Source organism: Ictalurus furcatus, chromosome 6, assembly GCF_023375685.1.
Source record: "Ictalurus furcatus strain D&B chromosome 6, Billie_1.0, whole genome shotgun sequence".
Taxonomy (NCBI): Eukaryota; Metazoa; Chordata; class Actinopteri; order Siluriformes; family Ictaluridae; genus Ictalurus; species Ictalurus furcatus.
Window position 1 is genome coordinate 2630001 of NC_071260.1, and position 22672 is coordinate 2652672.

Here is a 22672-nt window from a genome sequence, read left to right on the forward strand (position 1 = left end):
CAGTATTTCCTCTTACGGCACGTCACAGCGGACCTCACAGAAAAGACTGAGGAGTCAGGAACGCAATTCTGGACGTACCGAACCATCCCTGGCGTCTAGACGGAGCGATCTAACTCCGGCCTGAGAGTCGTGTGTGAAACGTTTCCACCGTTAAACTTCCTCGCTTGAGTTGTTTTCATATTACTGAAAAAAAAAATACACGTCATTTTTACATCTTTGAAAAAGACAGAAATTCTAATGGTTTCCACTAAAAAATACCGTTAAAACCATTAACAAACGTAGTGTTTTTTGGGCCGTATTCTATTAAAATCGACACGTTTGTATCGGTTTGCCCTAGACATAAACGTGCCACTAATAGAACCCAACACATTCCCAGTATAGACCCACAAGAACCGTTATTATTTCCATTAAAACCAAAACAATTCCCATTTTAGCCATTAAAACCATTAAATGCTTTCTATCGTCATGGATTCTTTCTCCTCAGTACCTTTCTCTGCAGCGACGTTTTAGCAACGATCTGAACCTAAACCTAAACTTTACCGGACGTAACAGCGAGAACGAGAGCTAATACACGTCACCGTGATCTATCTGTTAATATGTGTTCCTCAGCGCGGTGGGTATCGTCGTGCTAGCGGACACTTGAGACGAGAGGAACGGCGCCGTCGCTAATTAGCCTCGGCTAACTCGGTGGAATTTTACCCCGAGCGATTTGACGTCTTTGGTCTTGCTAAACGTCAGGGTCGTTCCTTTTCGACGTTATAAATCAGCGAGCGGAAGATTTGAAGCGGTTCACCTTTCACCACGGTAGACAGTATACTGTACACACAGGTCAAGTCGGGTTAAACTAGGAAACGAAAGTTCACCCGCTGCCTGCTGCACGTGATTGAACCTTTTGTTTCATCTCAAAAGTAGTCGCAGGGAGCCGTATAAACTCGAGTTCATGGTGCAACGCTTGGCGTGACAGGTAGAGAGTTGAAGAGGAGAAATACGTCCGCGCATTACTTTTATCTGTCGTGTTTTTTACAGCGGACTCACTGCGCTTTGGCTTGAGTGAGGAATTTGGCCGTTTTTTATTAACACTGTGTGATTCTGTGTCTGATAGCAAGATCAAGCCATCAAGGACGAACGTTCTGCTCTGAAAGCACAACGCGAGCATGGTGAACAGCTGGGGCGGGGGAGTACTACTACTACTACTACTACTACTTTGCTTCTTATTGTTTGATGCTAACATGATATACCGAGGTATATAGAGGACTCATTTAGCACTAGCGCTAGTCATCCAGTACGTCGTCCGCTTTCTCATCCTGTGCTGCTGTTAGCATTTTAACACCAGCTGCTAGGAGGCTGAGCGAACAGGCTACGAACTTTGTCGATAAATTATTTAACGCAATCCATGTGAGGTCTAGACATCCAGACGAGGGCTGGAAGAGACCGTACGTCCGGTCTCTGTGTAGTGTAAATGTCAAGTCATCGCCTCGTGCTGGGGAAAAAAACAAAACAGACAAAAACGGACGTCTACGTCCGGGTATCGGAGCGGCCGATGAACGTTTACGCGTATGTGAAGAGTGCGTGTCGTGACGCCTTGCGACTGAAAATCTTCATCGTTAAAAAACTTACGAGGTCGAATTCTCAAACGTTAGGAGCTCCACAAGAACAGCTTTGGTAAGACGTTCTCTCGGGTGTGTTTCGTTATAGCGCCGTCCTTTCGGGGACGCGGACGTGTACGGCATTTCTGATGACGGAGGAGAGCGGGGGGAAAAAACCGAAGCTCTTGACTTGTATTTGCATGAATTTATTGGATAATAAATATTAGGTGTATTAGGTGTACCGGTGTTCCTAATAAAGTGACATACTGCTTTTAAAAAATAAATAAATCGTATTGTCTTTTCATTGTTCCGCATTCACCCGGATGAGGATGGGGTCCCTTTTGATTCCGGTACCGCTCAAGTTTTTCGTTGCTTGTTTGTTTGTTTGTTTGTTTGAGACTTGAGACGTCTCAAGGACTTTTCCCTCATCGCCGTCTCATCTGGCTTGCTTCTCAGGGAGAAATAAAAACATTATGTCTGGATTTCTGTGAAGCTGCTTGGTGACAATATCCACCGTTTAAAGCGCGATACGAATGAAATCGGAATTGGAAAAGAGGAAAAATTTTAGGTTTCCATCCAAATATTTTCTCGATAAATGCGCACGACAAACGGAATATGTCGGTCTCGCCGTTTTTGAGAACCGTGTATCTGAGAGAACGGACGCTGATTTAGTAGGAACATCGAGCGATCCAGTGGCTTTTTGGCGGTCGTTCCGAATACCGTTTATTACAGTCTGTCGCTCTTTATAATCAGTTCTTCACCTGAAGAAACCTTTCCTATCGTTTGTGAGAGGCATGTTTGACTGTGAAGAAATTCCGTAACGCATTCCTGAACCCCAATTCAAAAGACTGACAAGCAGAAAACGACACTCAGCGTGTGTAAGTTGCGTAACGAAGGACGGTAAAAGTGGGAGTGTGGTTTGACTTTTAACTTTCAGCCAAAAGGCACAGGGCCTGACAGGAAAAACCAGATCCCAACTCAAAAACCTGCACGTCTACAACATGCCGCAACCAACGCCGGGAGAGACGATCCTGTCTTTAAAAAAAAAAAAAAAAAAAAAATCCTTTTTTTTTTTTTTTTTTTTTTTCTGTACTGATCTGAGATTGTTTCTGCTTTGCCCAACCCAAACGGGCCAAATGCCAAGATAAACGTTTGAACAGTATCTTTCAACAGCGGACAAAGAACGAATAGTCTAATGCAGTAGAAGTGTTAATGTCATTATCAGACTGGCTGGAATGAACCTCGTGGCCCAACCCTTTCTGATAAAGCAGGCCGGAAGCCAAAGAATTGCCGTGTGTCTTTTCCAAATATTCTTAGAGTTCTTATCGTCCTCCTTCATAGATTTTGTCCACTAAGATTAAGAAAGTGCACAGAACAGTGACATCGCTCATTATTTCTTGGCTTTTTTTTTTTTTCTTCTTTTTTTTTTTTTTTAACTTCTGCATTGTGAGTCAGTGAACGATCAGATTATGACTCAGCACAGTCCCACACTCACTCCTGTAGTCTCCATCGGGCTTTCCTACAAGCTCTCGACTTGCATCAGCACGGGGGCAGCCTGTCGCCTTTTTAAAAATGATCCATGCACCCGTGGCCCATGGGAGTGAACAAGTCTGGGTGTGAGGGTGGTATGTGGTGTGTGTGTGTGTGTGTGTGTGTGTGTGGAGTGAATGCTCATTTGTAGACTAGAACTTGAAATCAACACGAAGTGGAACAGTAGTAAAACCGTGAAAACCGCATGCTTTCAGAGGACGGAGTGTGTCACAGCTCCTCAGAGCGATAATCGACACAGTGTGCTTGATGGATATCAGATCAGTTTTGAGCTGTGGTTTGCAGACCTTATCTCTGGCCTGGAGTCGTCTAGCTGAGCTCTCTTGCTCTCTCTCTCTGTCTCTCTCTCTTTCTCTTTCTCCTTTTGCCCTGGGCTGACAAGTCACTCTTCTTTGCCAAGCCCGATCTAATTCCCTAAGATGGCAGACCGGAGTGGGAGGCCACAGCTACCTCGCTGTGCTGTTATGGAAAATCCTCCCCTTCTCCGTCACTCAAATCGGACCGCTCGCTCGTTTCCCGTTGCCAGGGGACTGACGGTCACCTGAGATTTCCCTCAACCCCGGCGTGGTAACCAGACACGGACTCTGCGATTGGGTCATTGTCTGTAATTGACTCTCTCCATGACTCTCCCGCTCTCTCTCTTTCTCTCTTTCCGTACTCATGATAGCCGGAGCACGTTCTGTGCGGTCTTATTGCTATGAATCAATTTGCTCTCTGTTATTAGCTTTCCCTCTTTCATGACTACCGGCGCTCTACTATAGTTAATAAAGTCCTCTCAGAACAGATTATAGCGGGACAGTGAATGGCTATAACAGAGAGCGTATTAGCTAGAATACCGTACAGGTGCCTCTCAAAAAATTTGAATATCGTGGAAAAGTTTATATTTTTTCCACATCATTTTATCCACAAAGTGGAGCTTTCATATATTCTCGATTCATTACACATAACGTGAAATATTCCGAGCCCTTTTTTTTTTCGTCCTAATCTCGATGATTACGGCTTACGGTGCACGGAAATCAAAAATCCTGTATCTCAAAATATTCTGATAAAGAACTTAGAGAAATGTGGACGTGAGAAGACTCTAATCAGCGAATGGATTACTCAAAAACACCTGCGAAGGTTTCCTGAGGCTTTAATCTCTCAGTCTGGGTCAGTACACACAAACACAATGACGGGGAAGATGGAAGTCGATGTTGCGTTTCGTTTGGAAATCAAGGTTCCAGAGTCTGGAGGAAGAGCGCAGAGGAACAGAATCCAAGCTGCTTGAAGTCCAGTGTGACGTTTCCACAGCCAGTGATGATTTGGGTTGCCATGTCTTTCTGCTGGTGTTGATCCAGTGTGTTTTCTCAAGTCGAGAGTCGATGCAGTGTCTAACTTCATGCTTCCATCTGCTGACGAGCTTTATGGAGATGCTGATTTCCTTTTCCAGCAGGACTCGGCACCTGCCCACAGTGCCAAAACTTCTAGTAACCGGTTTTCTGACCGCGGTGTTACCGTGCTCGATCGGCCAGCCGACTCTCCTGACCCGAACCCCATAGAGAATCCACGAGACACCAGAATCAACAATACAGACGAGCTGAAGACCGCTATCAAAGCAACCTGGACTTCCAGAACACCTCCGCAGTGCCTCAGGCGGCTCGCCTCCATGCCACGCCTCATTGACGCAGCCAGCCTGTGGCACTGCTGAGGTTTAAAGACGCAAATCTTTATTCGGATATTTTCAGATACTGGATTTTTGATTTCTATAAGCCATAAAGAGTAAAAAAAAGGGCTCGAAATATTTAACTTTATGTGTAATGAATCTAGTATATATATATATATATATATATGAAAGTTCCACTTTTTGAATTAAATTTACGTAAAAAACCGAACTTTTCCACGATATTCAATTTTTTCCAGCTGCACCTGTACATTGTAGTTAGACTAACGCAAGAGCATTGAGTTATAAATAAAGTTGTAGCAGAACACAGATACAGTTCGCGCTGGTAGGGTTAGAACAGGCGTTAAACGATTATAACATGTCAGAATGTTTCGAAGTCGTAATGCAGGGTAGATAGAGTAATAACAGAGCATAGAGTCGGAACGTAGATAAACGTAGCAGAGATCAAGTTGTATCAGAGCACAAATACACGTAAGGGTTATAACAGTTATAACAATGTCATTTGTAACTGCTCTGTTATAACTCTGTTATAACTCCACGGGAAGTCTTTAATACATCTACGTATCATATAGGAATACCTTATGCTTTGTTATAACTGTTGACTATCAGCTGTAAATGAAACCGTATCCGAGCACAGACACCGTTAGCACGGATTGCTTATAACAGAAAGTTATAATGCATCATGGATAGAGTAATAACAGAGCTTGGAGTTAGAACATCGATCATGTTATCATATAAAAGCTTGTTTTAGAGTACAGACGCAGTCAGCCCAGATCTTTTATAACAGGCAGTAAAGAGTTATAACAGTGTATAGGGTTACAGACAGTTATAACCTTTTACTCTTTTATGACTTTGCGCTGTTATGACTGTTCAGTCTCAGTTGGAAGTATTTAATACACTTGTGTGTCCTGTGTTGTAACCGTCTACACCAAGTCTGTAGCCCTTTATAAATGTCGACTGTCTGCTCGAAATAAAGTTGTATCAGAGCGGTCGGTTACCGCAGATATAACACATATAGGCTTATAGACAGTTATAACCATTGACACTTTTATGACTATCTGCACTCTATTATAACTCATATCTCCACCGGAAGTCCTTATTACATCTGTGCATCGTATGGTATAGGTATCTGCATGCTCTGCACTACCTATGCTCTGTTATAAGGATCTACAAGTCAATATGCTGTTATAACTGTTTGCTGTAAGTTATAACATAGCAGTGCTGTGTCTGTAATCTACAACGTTATTTACTCTAGCTTTATTTATGTTATAACTCTATCTGTGCTTTGTTCTAACTCTTATTGTGTCTTGTTTATAACTATCTAAACTATAGTTTGATTTAGGCTCTGATAACATTACGGCCTACTCTGACTTTATCTACCTCAATATGTCTTATCTGTGCTCTCTCATTACTTTGTCTATGCTTGGTCATAGCTCTATCTGTGACACTATCTATCATCTAAGATCATTTGTGTGTTGCTGTTACCGTGCAAACCGTAAAAAAACACTATATAAGTGCAGACCATTATATAACATTTCTTTGCTAACCCTATCTATGCTCTCTTATAACTCTATTTATGCTCTGTTATAACTCTATTTATGCTCTGTTATAACTCTATTTATGCTCTGTTATAACTCTATTTATGCTCTGTTATAACTGTATCTGTATCACTCTATCTTTTTTAACTCTATATATACTCTGTTACAAGCCTATGATCTACATTTAATCTATGATCTGTTATAACTCTATCTGTACTCGGGTACATGCCTATGATCTGTTATAACTCTGTCTGTACTCGGGTACATGCCTATGATCTGTTATAACTCTATCTGTACTCGGGTACATGCCTATGATCTGTTATAACTCTGTCTATGCTCTGGTACATGCCTATGATCTGTTATAACTCTGTTTATGCTCTGGTACATGCCTATGATCTGTTATAACTCTGTCTATGCTCTGGTACATGCCTATGATCTGTTATAACTCTGTTTATGCTCTGGTACATGCCTATGATCTGTTATAACTCTGTTTATGCTCTGGTACATGCCTATGATTTGTTATAACTCTATCTGTACTCGGGTACATGCCTATGATCTGTTATAACTCTGTCTATGCTCGGGTACATGCCTATGATCTGTTATAACTCTGTCTGTACTCGGGTACATGCCTATGATCTGTTATAACTCTATCTGTACTCGGGTACACGCCTATGATCTGTTATAACTCTGTCTATGCTCTGGTACATGCCTATGATCTGTTATAACTCTGTCTGTACTCGGGTACATGCCTATGATCTGTTATAACTCTGTCTGTACTCGGGTACATGCCTATGATCTGTTATAACTCTATCTGTACTTGGGTACATCCCTATGATCTGTTATAACTCTGTCTATGCTCTGGTACATGCCTATGATTTGTTATAACTCTGTCTGTACTCGGGTACATGCCTATGATCTGTTATAACTCTGTCTATGCTCTGGTACATGCCTATGATCTGTTATAACTCTATCTGTACTTGGGTACATCCCTATGATCTGTTATAACTCTGTCTATGCTCTGGTACATGCCTATGATTTGTTATAACTCTGTCTGTACTCGGGTACATGCCTATGATCTGTTATAACTCTGTCTATGCTCTGGTACATGCCTATGATCTGTTATAACTCTGTCTGTACTCGGGTACATGCCTATGATCTGTTATAACTCTGTCTATGCTCTGGTACATGCCTATGATCTGTTATAACTCTGTCTGTACTCGGGTACATGCCTATGATCTGTTATAACTCTGTCTATGCTCTGGTATATGCCTATGATCTGTTATAACTCTGTCTGTACTCGAGTACATGCCTATGATCTGTTATAACTCTGTCTGTACTCTGGTGCATGCCTATGATCTGTTATGACTCTGTCTGTACTCGGGTACATGCCTATGATCTGTTATAACTCTGTCTGTACTCTGGTACATGCCTATGATCTGTTATAACTCTGTCTATGCTCTGATACATGCCTATGATCCGTTATAACTCTGTCTGTACTCGGGTACATGCCTATGATCTGTTATAACTCTGTCTGTACTCTGGTGCATGCCTATGATCTGTTATAACTCTGTCTGTACTCGGGTACATGCCTATGATCTGTTATAACTCTGTTTATGCTCTATTATACTGTGCTTCTGTTTTCATCACATGTGTTTACATCATTTGTCCTTGCTTTGTTGCAAATCTATGCTCTATGTCCATGCTTTGCTCCATGCCTAAGATCTGTTATAACTGTATCTATTCTCTGTTATAACTCTTTCTGTTTTGTAAAGGCATATGATCTATCTATGCTCTGTTATACTTCTCTCAGTCTCCTGTTACATGGGTAAGATCTGCCACAACTTCATCTATGCTCCAATATAACTCTATCTATGCTGTTATAACTAGCTATGCTGTTATAGATCTATATATTCTCTCCTATAAGTATATGATCAGTTATGACTCCATCTAATCTCTGGATATAACGTTGGAGATGCTCTGTTACAAATTTGTGGTTACACTATGTATGCCCTGTTATCATTCTGCCTATGCCCTGTTACAATTCTATTTCCTGTTATAACTCTATCTATGATCTGTTACAAATATATGCTGTGTTATAACTCTATCTATGATCTGTTATAAATCTTTGACCTGTTATAACTATGTATGCTCTGTTACAACTCTATTCCCTGTTATAACTCTATGTGCTCTTTTACAAGTCTATGCCGTTATAACTCTGTCTATGCTCTGTTACAAATATGTGCCCTGTTATAACTCTATTTATACTCTTTTACAAATCTATGCTCTGTTACAAATATGTGCCCTGTTATAACTCTATTTATACTCTATTACAAATCTATGCCCTGTTATAACTCTATTTATACTCTATTACAAGTCTATGCCCTGTTATAACTCTATTTATACTCTATTACAAGTCTATGCCCTGTTATAACTCTATTTATACTCTATTACAAATCTATGCCCTGTTATAACTCTATTTATACTCTATTACAAGTCTATGCCCTGTTATAACTCTATTTATACTCTATTACAAGTCTATGCCCTGTTATAACTCTATTTATACTCTATTACAAGTCTATGCCCTGTTATAACTCTGTTTATACTCTATTACAAATCTATGCCCTGTTATAACTCTGTTTATACTCTATTACAAATCTATGCCCTGTTATAACTCTGTTTATACTCTATTACAAGTCTATGCCCTGTTATAACTCTATTTATACTCTATTACAAGTCTATGCCCTGTTATAACTCTGTTTATACTCTATTACAAGTCTATGCCCTGTTATAACTCTATTTATACGCTATTACAAATCTATGCCCTGTTATAACTCTATTTATACTCTATTACAAGTCTATGCCCTGTTATAACTCTGTTTATACTCTATTACAAATCTATGCCCTGTTATAACTCTATTTATACTCTATTACAAGTCTATGCCCTGTTATAACTCTATTTATACTCTATTACAAATCTATGCCCTGTTATAACTCTATTTATACTCTTTTACAAATCTATGCTCTGTTACAAATATGTGCCCTGTTATAACTCTATTTATACTCTATTACAAGTCTATGCCCTGTTATAACTCTATTTATACTCTATTACAAGTCTATGCCCTGTTATAACTCTATTTATACTCTTTTACAAATCTATGCTCTGTTACAAATATGTGCCCTGTTATAACTCTATTTATACTCTATTACAAGTCTATGCCCTGTTATAACTCTATTTATACTCTATTACAAATTTATGCCCTGTTATAACTCTGTCTATGCTCTGTTACAAATATGTGCCCTGTTATAACTCTGTTTATACTCTATTACAAGTCTATGCCCTGTTATAACTCTATTTATACTCTATTACAAATCTATGCCCTGTTATACCTCTATCTATGCTCTGTTACAAATATGTGCCCTGTTATAACTCTATTTATACTCTTTTACAAATCTATGCTCTGTTACAAATATGTGCCCTGTTATAACTCTATTTATACTCTATTACAAATCTATGCCCTGTTATAACTCTGTCTATGCTCTGTTACAAATATGTGCCCTGTTATAACTCTGTTTATACTCTATTACAAGTCTATGCCCTGTTATAACTCTATTTATACTCTATTACAAATCTGTGCCCTGTTATAACTCTGTCTATGCTCTGTTACAAATCTATGCCCTGTTATAACTCTATATATACTCGATTACAATTCTATTCCCTGTTATAACTCTATCTATGCTCTGTTACAAATCGGTGCTCTGCTATACCTTAATCTCTCCTCTGTTCCAAATCTGTGACCTGTTACAGCTCTTATCTATGCCCTGTTACACATCTACGCTCAGTCTATACTCTGTTCTAAACTCTATCCTCTGTATCCATGTCCGACCTGTTAATCGAAGCATTTTGGGAGCTGTGTGAACAGAGAACCCAAGGCTAAACTCCAGGCTAACGTGACTTTCTTGTCATATACCGCTTCAGCTGTTCCGACCTGTTTGAAGGAAGGTCTGACTAGACACGCACGGCTCCATTACAATAGAGAGTTTAACACTGACAGAGCAGGTGCTTTCCACTCATTATCAAACATAAGCTAAGCGGCAAGGCTCTCTGGCGCGGAGCAGCGTGTCCTTGTGCAGCATTCTGAGTGTGTGTGGAGTTGAATAATGCAGCCGGTCATACAACAAAACAGTAAGTGGACTCGGAGTGCTTGTGGAGAGAAAGTTTTTTTTTTGTTTGTTTGTTTGTTTTCCTCGTTCAGTAGTTCGGTTTGGTTTCATGCGCTTACAACTGCAGAGAAGTGTGTGGAGGAAAGAAAAAGATGAGGAAAATCAGTCATATGTGAACGAACCCAGAAGCTTTATCTTATCAAAGTGTATCGTGTGGTACGATATGAACTAGTGTGTGTGTGTGTGTGTGTGTGTGTTGTGAGGCTTTCTCTGAAGGGGTCGGGAGGAAAACAGATCAGTCAGGAAACAGTCGCTCCCCCTGGGCGAACGCGGGCCATGGCGCACAGCCATTTCAAGCTCAGAGTGCAGAGAGACGATGAAATCCAATCTAGATGTCAAGCATGTGGCTGAAAGGTTAACAAGCTCTCCCTGCAGGAGAGGAGAGGAGAGGCGAGGCGAGGCGAGGAGAGGACGTCCCGCTGGCACACGCTTCGATAAACAAAGCGCACGAGCGAGCCTGGGCAATCGGAGAAGGGCTGTAGTGTACACCGTAGCTGCGAATAAGAGGCGAGCGTAAGAACGGCTAGTGCGCCCTGCAGTAGGAGGTCGGAGGATTGGAACACTGCTTCAGTCTCACTGTTTGACAAGTGGAACAAAAGCCTCTGCTTTATTTTATCCGCATACCCTCGGTGATCAAATGTTCCTGATCTAAAGTTACGCTCTGGTTTAGTCAGAGGGCCTCCTACACAATAATCCCGTTTTATGTGTGTGTGTGTGTGCGTATTTATAAACGTGTAGGCACTCGGATATGAATTACTTCAAGGTGCATTAGGTTTGATTAGTCAAGGCTTTCTCAAGATTAGGTCACTAACGGTTAAGTAGGTGGGGTTTGACATTTAAATGATATGTATTTGTTTTTGATTGTACTACTTTGAGCCTACCTTTTATTCCTGCTCATGTTCAGGAAGCCCCGCCCTCAGGATCCAGGGGGCGTATCCAATCACAAAGACCTATTGTTCTATCGTGTTCTACTTATCTTTTCGTATAGTTGTGCAAGCAAGACAAAACCGATATGTAGTATGTTTATAAAGATTTTATATCACGATAACCATCACTATCATGTTTTTTTTTGTTGTTTTTTGTTTTTTTCCCCACACATTCACGTTTTTTGTAGTTTTACCCACAAAAATGTTTTACTGCAACCGATATTTATCACGTCTTTACATTTCGACGTCCGGTCGGATCCGAAAGGCTTCCTGTTCCCTGTATATTCTCACTACATAGGGTGCATAACGATGTAGAATCTATGTAGCGCGCTACAGACGCCGGAAATTTCTTGTTGACAATTAAGTCCGAAATAAAACACACTCGCGGCGTGCTGTCTTGGGAGAATAATCAACAGCAGCGTGGTGTGAAGAATAACAATGCATCACAAAATGATTTATTCCTCTTCTACTGCACGTACAGTCATTTACCCAGTACCGTTGTATTTATTTATTCATTCATTCATTCATTCATTCATTTATTTATTTATTTATAAAAGAATAAACACTTCATACTTTTTATCCATTTCGAGTTACATCGTTGAACGTCAAGTAAGATATCAGACATCTTAAAGTTACAGCTCTTCCTAAGTGCTGAAACTGGAGACTCCTTCCGTAAACGTTCAACAAAACGTCACCGTCCGAACGATTTCGTTTTTATCTCCGTTGTCGTGCAGCTTCCCCAGGACGAGTCCCAGTGTATCCAATTGCTACGAAAACGATAACATGTTAACGTAAAGCCGTGATTAGTTACGGACGACTAATCGACACCTTCTGACCAATCAGGATCAGGAATTTCACAGTGCTTCTGCATAGCTATGTATATGTTAATATCGCTTCCAGTTATTTTCTTATAAGTTTAACTAGAAAGTTCTTTAATAATTGCTAACGTGTTACCTTCCCTTGGCTAACAGTGCTTGTTACGCCATCAGAAAGGTTAACAAACGGTTAATAAAACACGTTACAACTAGTCCACAGTCACCGATATGAGCTAATGTCGTAAATAACATGTTTGTGGCGGTTAATTTGCGAAACTCATGATTGAGCGTTCAGTATTTATACCTGGAGACCAATTGGAAGGAACATTCTGCAGTAATCGAATGCTCATCAATATCCTGGATGCAGTAGAGTTTAAAAGTAGTTTTAAAGTTCAAACTGAAACGCATTTCATTAGCACGCCTCACTTTGGTCCGTTGTTATCATTACTCGTGTTAATACACAGGATATTATTCGCCGAATTCTTGAATCTGATTGGTCAGTAGATAGCTGACTGTAGGGAATAAAAAAAATGTCTTGTTATTTAACAAAGATTAATATGTAAGGAGACGTTCATTTAACAGCTATGGAAGGAGTCTCCAGTGCCAGTGCTTTGTAACATTTCAGGATGTTTTCCCAGCATGCATAGAGGAGTTTACGATTTTAACGAGTTAACTTCAAGACAGAGAGACTGATGAAGGAACAAGTGTTTATAGCTGCTGGAATGTAAGTGAATTGTGTGTGTGTGTGTGTGTGTGTGTGCAAGTTGTACACACATGCGTGATCATCTACAAAGCCACGCCACTCCGTTCCCCCAGAGCAAGACAAGGTCCTGACCGTTCTTATATCTTTCTGTCTGTGTGTGTGTGTGTGTGTGTTTCTAAGGTAACGGCGAGTGCTCTCCCAGGAAGGAGGGCAGCAGAATGCAGGTGGACCTGTCACTCCACACACACAACGGGCAACATTCCCAAAGTCCCACATCTCCCTCCGGTCAGTCTCCACCCACGAACACTCCCTGTGCACTCTTCCACGGAGACGCTCAGCACACACACAAACACGCACACGCACACGCACACACGCTCATTCAGCACGCACGCACATGCTTTTACACTCACCTGCTTCATTAATTACTTATCAGTGCTCTTTATTTCCGCTCTAATTGGCCTTCTATGAATATAAAAAGGCACCTACTTTTTCAGCAACCACATTTCCGGAAGTTTCTCTCATGTTAATAATTATAGACGTGTCAGAAGAGTGTCAAACCAATGAATCAGGAAACACGAAAAAAAAAGAAAGAAGGTAGAAGACGCTGCACCGTGCGTATAGCACAAGATATCAGTGAACTGCCAATCCCATAATGCATTGTGAATGACCGAAGCAGCTTCACTTCTCGACACTGTCACATCTTTTTGTATAAAAGTCTGTCGGTTTTTTATATAGATATATATATATATGTCGATTTTGTTGTTGTTGTTGTTGTTGTCATCGTCGTCGTTGTTCTTTATACCCGATGAGAACTGTCCAGTTTAACGCTGATCAAAAAGTGGCGATGTACACCCCAAAACTATATTCACACGGACGAAACGCAAAGCAAAAGAGCGCCCCCTTGCCAGTTACGACGGAAATGAAATACGGAAAAACCATTACAATCTCAAATCTCAAACTCGTTGTATTTATGGACTTCTTTGTATCGTTGTCCGCTCTGAGACTGTAACAAGACTCCAAATAGGTTACACCACTGACACTGGAGACTCTTAAAAGTTAACTAAGCACCTCCTTATTCGTTAAACGACACGCTTTTTTCGGTTTATTATTAAGCTTAGATTGTGCGAAACGTCCACTACACATGCAAGCCCCTGCGAAGGAGCCGACGCCTACTAGAAGCCTCGTGAAAAGAAGCCGGTGCTACTTCTGACCAATGGGAATCGAGAATTTCAACAGTGGGATCGGAGCTGGTGTTAATTAAGCTTTAAGCACACCAAGAGGCAGTACTCTGCTACATCGCCTGCAGGATCGACATGGCCTGCTAGCTAGCTCAGCACTCGTTTACAGTAGAAGTGGGATTCAGAGGTGCATCTCGTCCATGCAAAAGTTATAAAGCATGTACGACTCTGTTGACAAAGTCACACATATACACACACCAAAAAAAAAAAAAAAAGGAGAACTGAGCGAGCACCAGCACGCAATGAACAGAGGAAGAACCTTTATCTTAGCAAGATTTCAATGAATAAATAAATAAATAAATATATAAACCAACTCGGAATAGTGCACATCTTATCTTTCATATGATGGGACAGGCATCTGCCTTCCTCAAAACCATGAGCGCTCCATTTTTGGGGCTCGTCATCGTGAGCTGGTGTACAGAGAAAAGGGAAGCTGTCAGATCGGAGGAATCGACATCGACACACACACACACACACACGCATACAGACCACAATCCCATGCTGAAGCTGTTCTCAGATACACAACTGTCGTTGCACAGTCAGGGTTGAGAAATTTCTCATTCATGTTGAGCAAAGAGACGTTGCTTCAACTTCTTCTTGGATTTCTTGCAGCTATACAAACACAAACACAAAACTTGTTTTGCTCCAGTTCCTAGGGCTGAAGGTGTTGATTAGTTTCCTATAACGGCGGCTCTGACGATAGTGCCCCTACGAGACACCGGTAGTTTCCTACGGCGTCGTTTCTATAGCAACAGCTTCCCCAGGGGCGTGTACGGTGGACTCTCCGTATAAACGGATTAACGAAGCTTTCCGCGAGGAGACGTTTATCAGACATTTATGGAAAAGGACTCTCCAGCGTCAGTCTCCAGCGTCTTTTCCCATCATTCGCGGTTCCTCTGCAACACGACATTTATCGTATAAACCCTAAGAGAGAGTAAGAACCGAGAGCGGTGAAGGAACGGCCGTTTATAGCTGCGAGAACGGGAACTGACTTGTTTCGGACGTTCCTCATCATTGAACGTAACTATAAACGGATAAAAAGTACGACGTACCGTCCTTTAATTACGTGAAATTCGCAAACTGCTGTCGTAGAAGCGGAAGGAGACGCGTGATGTATTATAATGCATATTTATTCATAGTAAATGAATAATATCTTAACGTTACACTTCGTGTTGTTTTGTTTGTAATGTTTTTGAACGCTATATTAATTCCACACTAAAGTACTTGCTTTAATAAAGCTCACACGGGTTTGAGCTCGGTGGACGAACAGGAAATGCGGCAGGGCTTTATAAATCAGCGGCAACCTTCCCTAAAACCTGACCCCTGACCTTTGAAGCTACCATGTGATTGAAGTCTCTGTCATTAAACACACCTATACACTGCACTGGAATGTTAGCTCATACTGATCTCCTGGAGCTCCTTCACCCCTAACCCTTGTGTTTAATCTTCTTAAACCTTTTTCAGAGGTTTACTTCCTTTTTTAAAAAGGGTTAAAAGAGACTTACAGTCACGTTTTACGCGATGAAGAAACTCTTCAAGTAATTCCGAGTAAGTGAACGTGTCAATTTGGTGCATAATAAAATTTTCTCCAGCTAGACCTGTGCGAAACAGCTATATATATATATATATATATATATATATATATATATGATTAATAGGTAACACAAAAATATATAAATATTTTGTGCTGAGGCTTTGATTAGAAGCAGAAAATGCTTCGCAGGTAACCCACGATACCTGAAAAAGCGTGTTATGATGAAGAATAACTCGTATTAGAAGTAGTATTTGTGAGCGTTAAATAAATTAAAACACGTTTTAACATATTTCCAATGATTTATTACAGTTTTATGAACTACACTGCAGTTAGGTTAAAAAAAAACAAACAAAAAACAAAAAAACCAACCTAGTGTGATTTTTCTGATCATTTCTCTGGTATGATTCAATAATTTGTTCAGATTATTATTACATTATTAGATTCATAACATAATAAGATCACTGAATTATCGGGGTTTAACGATCATGATAAATGAATAGATAAACCGATAGATACGTTTAGTAATACGTGTGCGCAATAATGTATTGTAATATATGAGCAATAATAATAATAATAATAATAATAATACGTAACCAGGCCTCGTAATGCAGTAAACTACTTATGATGCAGCGTTTTTAACGATCCGTGACGCTAATTATTAAATTATTAAGTGTAACGCATTTTCATTCATGTTTGTAAATACATGATAACACATTAATGCGTTCACGGTTTATTACATATGAAGTGTTCTGAGCATTTCGAGTGAGATGATTGAGTGAGGTTTGAGAGTTACCACCACGCTCCTTTTAAACCCCTGAGACCAACACACAGATGCTCAAACACAAAGTGCCGTGCTAGATTATGTGTGTGTGCGTGTAGCAGAGACGGCGGAGTGTGGGCGAACTGTCTGTCTCTCTCACTCCATTTGGCCTCTTTGATCGCTAGAGGACGAGGAGGCTGAAGGATTCGGTACGCCGTTGTCCCGGCAACCGTTTCAAGTTCACCCAGCTGCAGCCACCCGTGATTCTGTGTCTCCTTTTATTTTTATGCTCCACTATAGACCGAAGTCAGGGTGATGTCTTTATAATCACGACCAGTCTGAAACTGAAACTCTCCTAACCATAATGTTTATAAATAAATATATGTATATATATACACACACACATCATGTGTGTACAGTAATGCTCAGAAGTCAGAGACGGCCATTTTGTTTGCAGCCAAATGGCCATGCTGTGCTTGTTAATGCATGTGGATGTTCGGTGTTACAGTTCAAACGATGTTTACGGATTTCCTACTTAAGCAACGCTGTTGAGTTTCTGGTCAGATCGTTATCGTTCCCTATCGGTATCGTTCGTAATTCGCACCACATTTTTCAACAATAAAAACAATGTGAAATTAGTAAACACTTCTGCAGTGTACTGTACCTCTAAGGGGTGTAACACAAAGCCATGATCTCTATCGATATCCGTATGTGTTTAGTGCTCAAAATATTCTTATCTGTTTACATATTTGTTTTCTTTGGGGGGTTATATATATATATATATATATATATATATATATATATATATATATATATATATATATATATATATATTTTATTACATTCAGTATTGTGCAAAACTGTAAGTTACCTTAGGCTTGGTTTTGTGTGTGTGCGCGTGTTTTTATGTTTCAGTAAAAATAGATTTACTATGTACGTTACTTTTCCAACAAACAACAACAACAACAACAAATAATAATAATATTATTATTAATAATAATAACATATTAAAGAACAGGCCATTTTTCAGACAACAGACGTAATGGTAGCTGTCCATGCGGGTTTTACTGTAAAAAAAAAAAAGAAAAGAAAAAAAAAAGAAAAGCACGAGTGTGAGAGTCAACGTCTCCAGAAAAACTCTGGCGGATTCTCCGAGATTCTCAGAAAAAAAATAATTTAATATAAATTGAGCTAATTTCCTTACAAAACTGTACAAACTCTACCTCAGACTATTGACGCACTTTTTAAGCCATGTACTGTCATATCAAATATTGACTTTCTTTAGTTTATTACTCTATTCATGTTCTTTACGGTAGTTTTTATGGAATTCTGCGTTCCTTTTCTGGAATTTTATGGATTCCTGAAGGCGTCTTTTGCTTCATAGCATGTCTCTAGACGTGCCTAAGAGTTTAGCACCGTACTCTGAAGTTCATTCACTTCCTGAACCAGACGCCTTGTGGAACGTTCTGGAAAGTTTCTAAACAGTGTAACGTGACCGAGTACTGTACGCAAGCTAAATTTTACGCTAGGCCTCAAAACCGCAAAGCAACGTCGTTCCCCAAAATCGAGACTCTGTTGTTTACAGTGAACAAACAATATCCATCTGGTAATATTTGATCAGATTAACTTTAGTTCTTGGGTTTGTTTCATTTCAGAAAGATCAGGAAAGATAGCTGGGTGAACTCGGGGGTCCTTTTAGCAGCATTTCGTTAGCATGAATGTATGATTTTACAGGAAGAAACCAAAAAAAAAAACCCAACAAAATCTCGATCTACAGGTCGGATAGGTATTTATATTCATTTAGGATGCGTATGTAAAGTTATCGTATTCGGCGCAATCCTTGGTATTTTATTTCATTTATTATGAATTTATTTTTATGAGGACATTTCTCTTCATTATTGGTCTTACTGTTATCCCCCTGTAAGACTTTAATCCCCCATAAGGGGTTCATTAGTTTCTCTTTGTCTTATCTTATCTTATCGTACGTGATGTCATGGTGATATCAGACGGGACGCTACAATCAAATCTCTATCAATAACTCAGCATTGAATCTATTATGGTTGCGCGTTATATCACAAGGTTTCGTTGACTATATAATAATAAGTACAAGGTTGGGCATAAACTATTACACACACACACACACACACTTAAAAACAGATAGGCAGGTGCGCTCATGCTTTCTTTCGTAATGCTCCACCGCTTCCACGCCGTATTTCCTCTGAATACCAAACAGAAAAGGAAAGTGGCACCCAAACCAAAACGACTAAACGATTCAGTCGTGCGCGGTTTTGCGTCGTCATTCCGTGCTTTGATCAGAAACGTTTTAGTTTCTCCTCCAAAGGGGGTAAAAATAATAAAAATAATAATCAAATGAAAAAGTGTCGATGGAGTAAATAAGTAAATAAACAATCTCAATCAATCACGAGTTGTGGAAAATATCAGAGAGAACAACACAAGGGAGATCAGCTCTTACGGGCGTGCCACTGATCACCTGACACCCGACCACTGAAAAATAAATCAGCCTCGCTTCCTTAGTTCTTCGTACCATTTTGTGCGTGATTTTCATGCCACACGAATAAATCCAGCACTCATAATAAGGGTTAGGTTCTACTGATTTGAAAGCCTGCTCGAAAGATTTCCGGGTGTGCAGGGTGTCGACCGTGGTTGAGTTGCGAGATTGTTCACAGAATCGAAATGCACTGGAATTGAATTTTTAATTTGAGGAAGAGTTGATTGAACACCCTGTGATGCAAGGTGCAGTGTTGTGGCATGCAAAAGCGCTCGACATATCGTTCAAGGGTGTTTCTTTGAAAGCGAAGGAACTCACGTTTTGCACAACAGCCACTGTTTCCGTCGTAAGACTTCTCTGGAAATGCCAGCAGGCAAAATCGTGTATATTTCATGTGGCTGCGCTAAAGGCCATGCAGCGTTCAGGCACTCCAGCACTTGTCAATCACACTGAAGTGAAGAGTTGAGTGCGGTGTTGAAATATTTCAGGTTTTACCAAATGTGCTACGCTTGTGTGTCAGAATTATGACATGCCCCGATCGACCCGAAGGACTCGGACAGGATACCGAACCTCCCCTGACCCCCTGTAATTAAGACAGACAGAGTGCGAGTCTGGGTTCGGTTGTTGTTCCTAATCCTGCAGAACAGGATTATGGGTAGGAGGGAAGCGACCGATCCAGTCTTCCTCTGATCTTTCACTCGGTGACTCAAAAGCCGCTCCTGCTCAGAGATTAACACAAAAAGAGCTGATATTACAGAACAGGTCGAGCCGGATGGCGCGCTGACACGCCGAGCCTGGATGTTTTTCCACCTGATGCATTGTGGAGGAACGCGGAGAGGTGTCGGTTTTTCTTCCTGTGTGGTCGAGGCGGAAAATTCGCAGGCCGGGCGCTTGCTCATTTGCGTCTTGCTTCTTCTTTTTTTGTATGTGTGTACGTCTCATTTGTGTCTTAGAGTGTCTATTTTTGTCTCAGGGTGAGTGTGTGTGTGGTTTCCCCGATGAGTACGGGACAGCTCCTGAGATCAGACTGTAGGGCGGCGCTGCACACGCCCCCTTTATCTCTCCTTCATTTAGGTGTCTGGGTGCGACTCGATTGCGTGAATCAGGGAAAAATTATATTATTTTAATATTATTTGTTAAGTAAGGAATGCAACACATGGGAGCAATTTAGCAACGATTACAAATTTATTAATGAGTAACGTCGTAGTTTCTATCCGTTTACAGATACATTTGTCTTTAATTCATTTATTCATTTTCATATGGTTCATTTACATGTGATTCAATTACATGTGATTCATTTACATGTGATTCATTTACATGTGATTCAATTACATGTGATTCATTTACGTATGTTTCATTTACATGTGATTCATTTTCATGAGATTCATATTCAAGTGATACATTCTCATGTGATTCATTTACGTATGATTCATTAACATGTGATTTTTTTTTATGAAATTAAGCTGAATACATGTTTTGTTTTGTTTTGTTTTATGGAATATGGGATTTTATTCAATAATGAAAAACCCTATAATTCTACTACTTAATCCTGTACGTCAAATAGACCTACAATATATTTCAAATTTAAATGTAATAGTTTCATAGGAGCTTAAAATAAAATCTGAGTTTAAAATTAAATTTGAGGGGTTTTTAAAAAAAAAAAAAAAAAAAAAACATTTTTGTTTACATTTGCGTTTGGATTGAAATTTATTTGATTCCTCACAACGATGAAGTACTGAATCCTGACGTAAAGATATTATTGAAAAAAAACAACAAAAAAAAAGTCGATTTTATTTTTTTTAAACATCAGTTATGAACGTGTTGACGTCTGAGTTGCATGCTAGCTTTACTGACTGGAATCGGAACAGGAAATCTGGCGCAACTGGACTGACATTTCAATCGGATCGCGAGTAGGAGGTGTAGGAGTCGGACGAGATAATTGGCTAAATGTAATGTTGCTCCAAAAACAACAACGGCGACGTTCATCCAGGACAGGAACGTATCATCGTATTATTAAACCCCGCAAACGCATAACACATGTCCTGCTTGGTATGAGAAGCACCTTGTCGTACGACTTTAACCACGTCAAATCGGACAAAATCCGAGTACTGCCCGTGAGATCGGATTCCTGTTGCTACATACTGTACCAGGGTCAATCAGGACTTTGTGTTGCTTTGAAAGAAACATCCTCTTGCTTTGCTGTCATAGTAACTGATCAGTTCACAGTGGGGTGCTCTAGAATATTTTGTTTGCGTGTGTGTGTGTGTGTGTGTGTGTGTGTGTGTCAACGGCATACGTTGAAACAAATCCCACACTGCAGTCATGAGTCATGTATACAGTACAAAGTTACATGAATTGACTTGGATTTGAAAATCAGCATTCACACCACAGATGTTAAGACGCAAACTTGTGAATCACAAACTGTGTGTGTGTGTGTGTGTGTGTGTGTTGGATCACATACAGTTTAACAGTAATGTAATATTAATTATTCCTATTTCTATTCAAGCGCATAAGATCAAACAGGAGGAGGGAACTGAAGAGGACGCAGAGAGAAGAGCCGTAAGCCAAGATGAGATGACCCACAGTGGGGAAGAAGGGTCGGTATTGGAAGAGCCTATGATCGACAGCCCGAACAACCTACAGGACGTTGGAGCCGGAGCCGAGGCACCGCCTGACGCCGCGATACGGCTGCCCAATGGTGAGTGTCTGTTATGTACGTAAGGAAGCGTCTTTCCTATGATGATACAAAGTGTCTTATTCCTGAAGCTCCCCATTATTACCCATTATTGTTCGCAGCCGTTCCCTCACCAGCCTCTCGTTTATTCACTGGAGACTCCTTCCATAAACGTGAAATAAAACTGTCTCCTTGATGAAAACCTCACCACATCAAAGATCAGACATGTTGTTGTTGTTTTTTTTTTCAGTCTGTTTACGTGGAGCTATACCGCTATAGAACTATAACGCGTCGGAGTGCTTCATCTCGGCGAGCACTGAGCGCTGAGACGCTCGTGCTTCCTATTCGTTGGTCTCCAGCGTTTACACTTGAGTCAAGGTGCAAATCACGTCACGTTGCGCTCGTCTTTAATGACCGCTCACATGGACTGTTCTCGCAGCACAAAAAATATATAATGTTCCCTGATTGCTGAATAGGATCTCCTTGCCATGTTAGTATAGGTATCAAGGAGTACCAAAAACCATGTGCTGATACTTAGTCTAAAAACAAAACCCTTTCCAGTTCACGTTTTAGACCTTTCTTTGACACACGCTCACTCTCTCAGCTCAGCTTACTGTATGCTGTATGTTCCCTGTTTTACTACAAAGCAAAATCGAACGCGAACTGATGCGCAGAGCTGTTGTGAAATTTGAAACCACAGGCAACAAGCGCTTCGAGGTTCGAACACACTCGCGGAAAATTATGTTGCAAATAATCCTACACGCTCACTTTGAATCTTAATAAACAGGTTCATGCGGAACGTTCTGCTCGTTTTCTCTTTTTTAAACCCTTACTTCCTTCGCTGCTTACTAACGGGGATCATCTTTAAACTTTAAACTCGACAGCTATAACGTTTAAACGTTTATAGCGATTTACCTCCCAGTGATTTTAGTACATTCGTGGAAATGGACCACTCCAAAG

At 40.3% G+C, this 22672-nt stretch overlaps 1 protein-coding gene across 3 annotated transcripts in view; it reads left to right on the top strand.

Annotated features, from left to right (window-relative positions):
* ikzf2 (IKAROS family zinc finger 2) overlaps positions 1-22672 on the top strand; it is a 51914-nt gene that overhangs the window by 9075 nt on the left and 20167 nt on the right. For all 3 annotated transcript variants that reach the window (XM_053626221.1, XM_053626223.1, XM_053626222.1), the window contains 2 exons: positions 13178-13282; positions 21545-21736. In XM_053626221.1, the coding sequence (XP_053482196.1) occupies positions 13178-13282; positions 21545-21736 (297 nt within the window). The remainder of the gene's footprint in view (positions 1-13177; positions 13283-21544; positions 21737-22672) is intronic.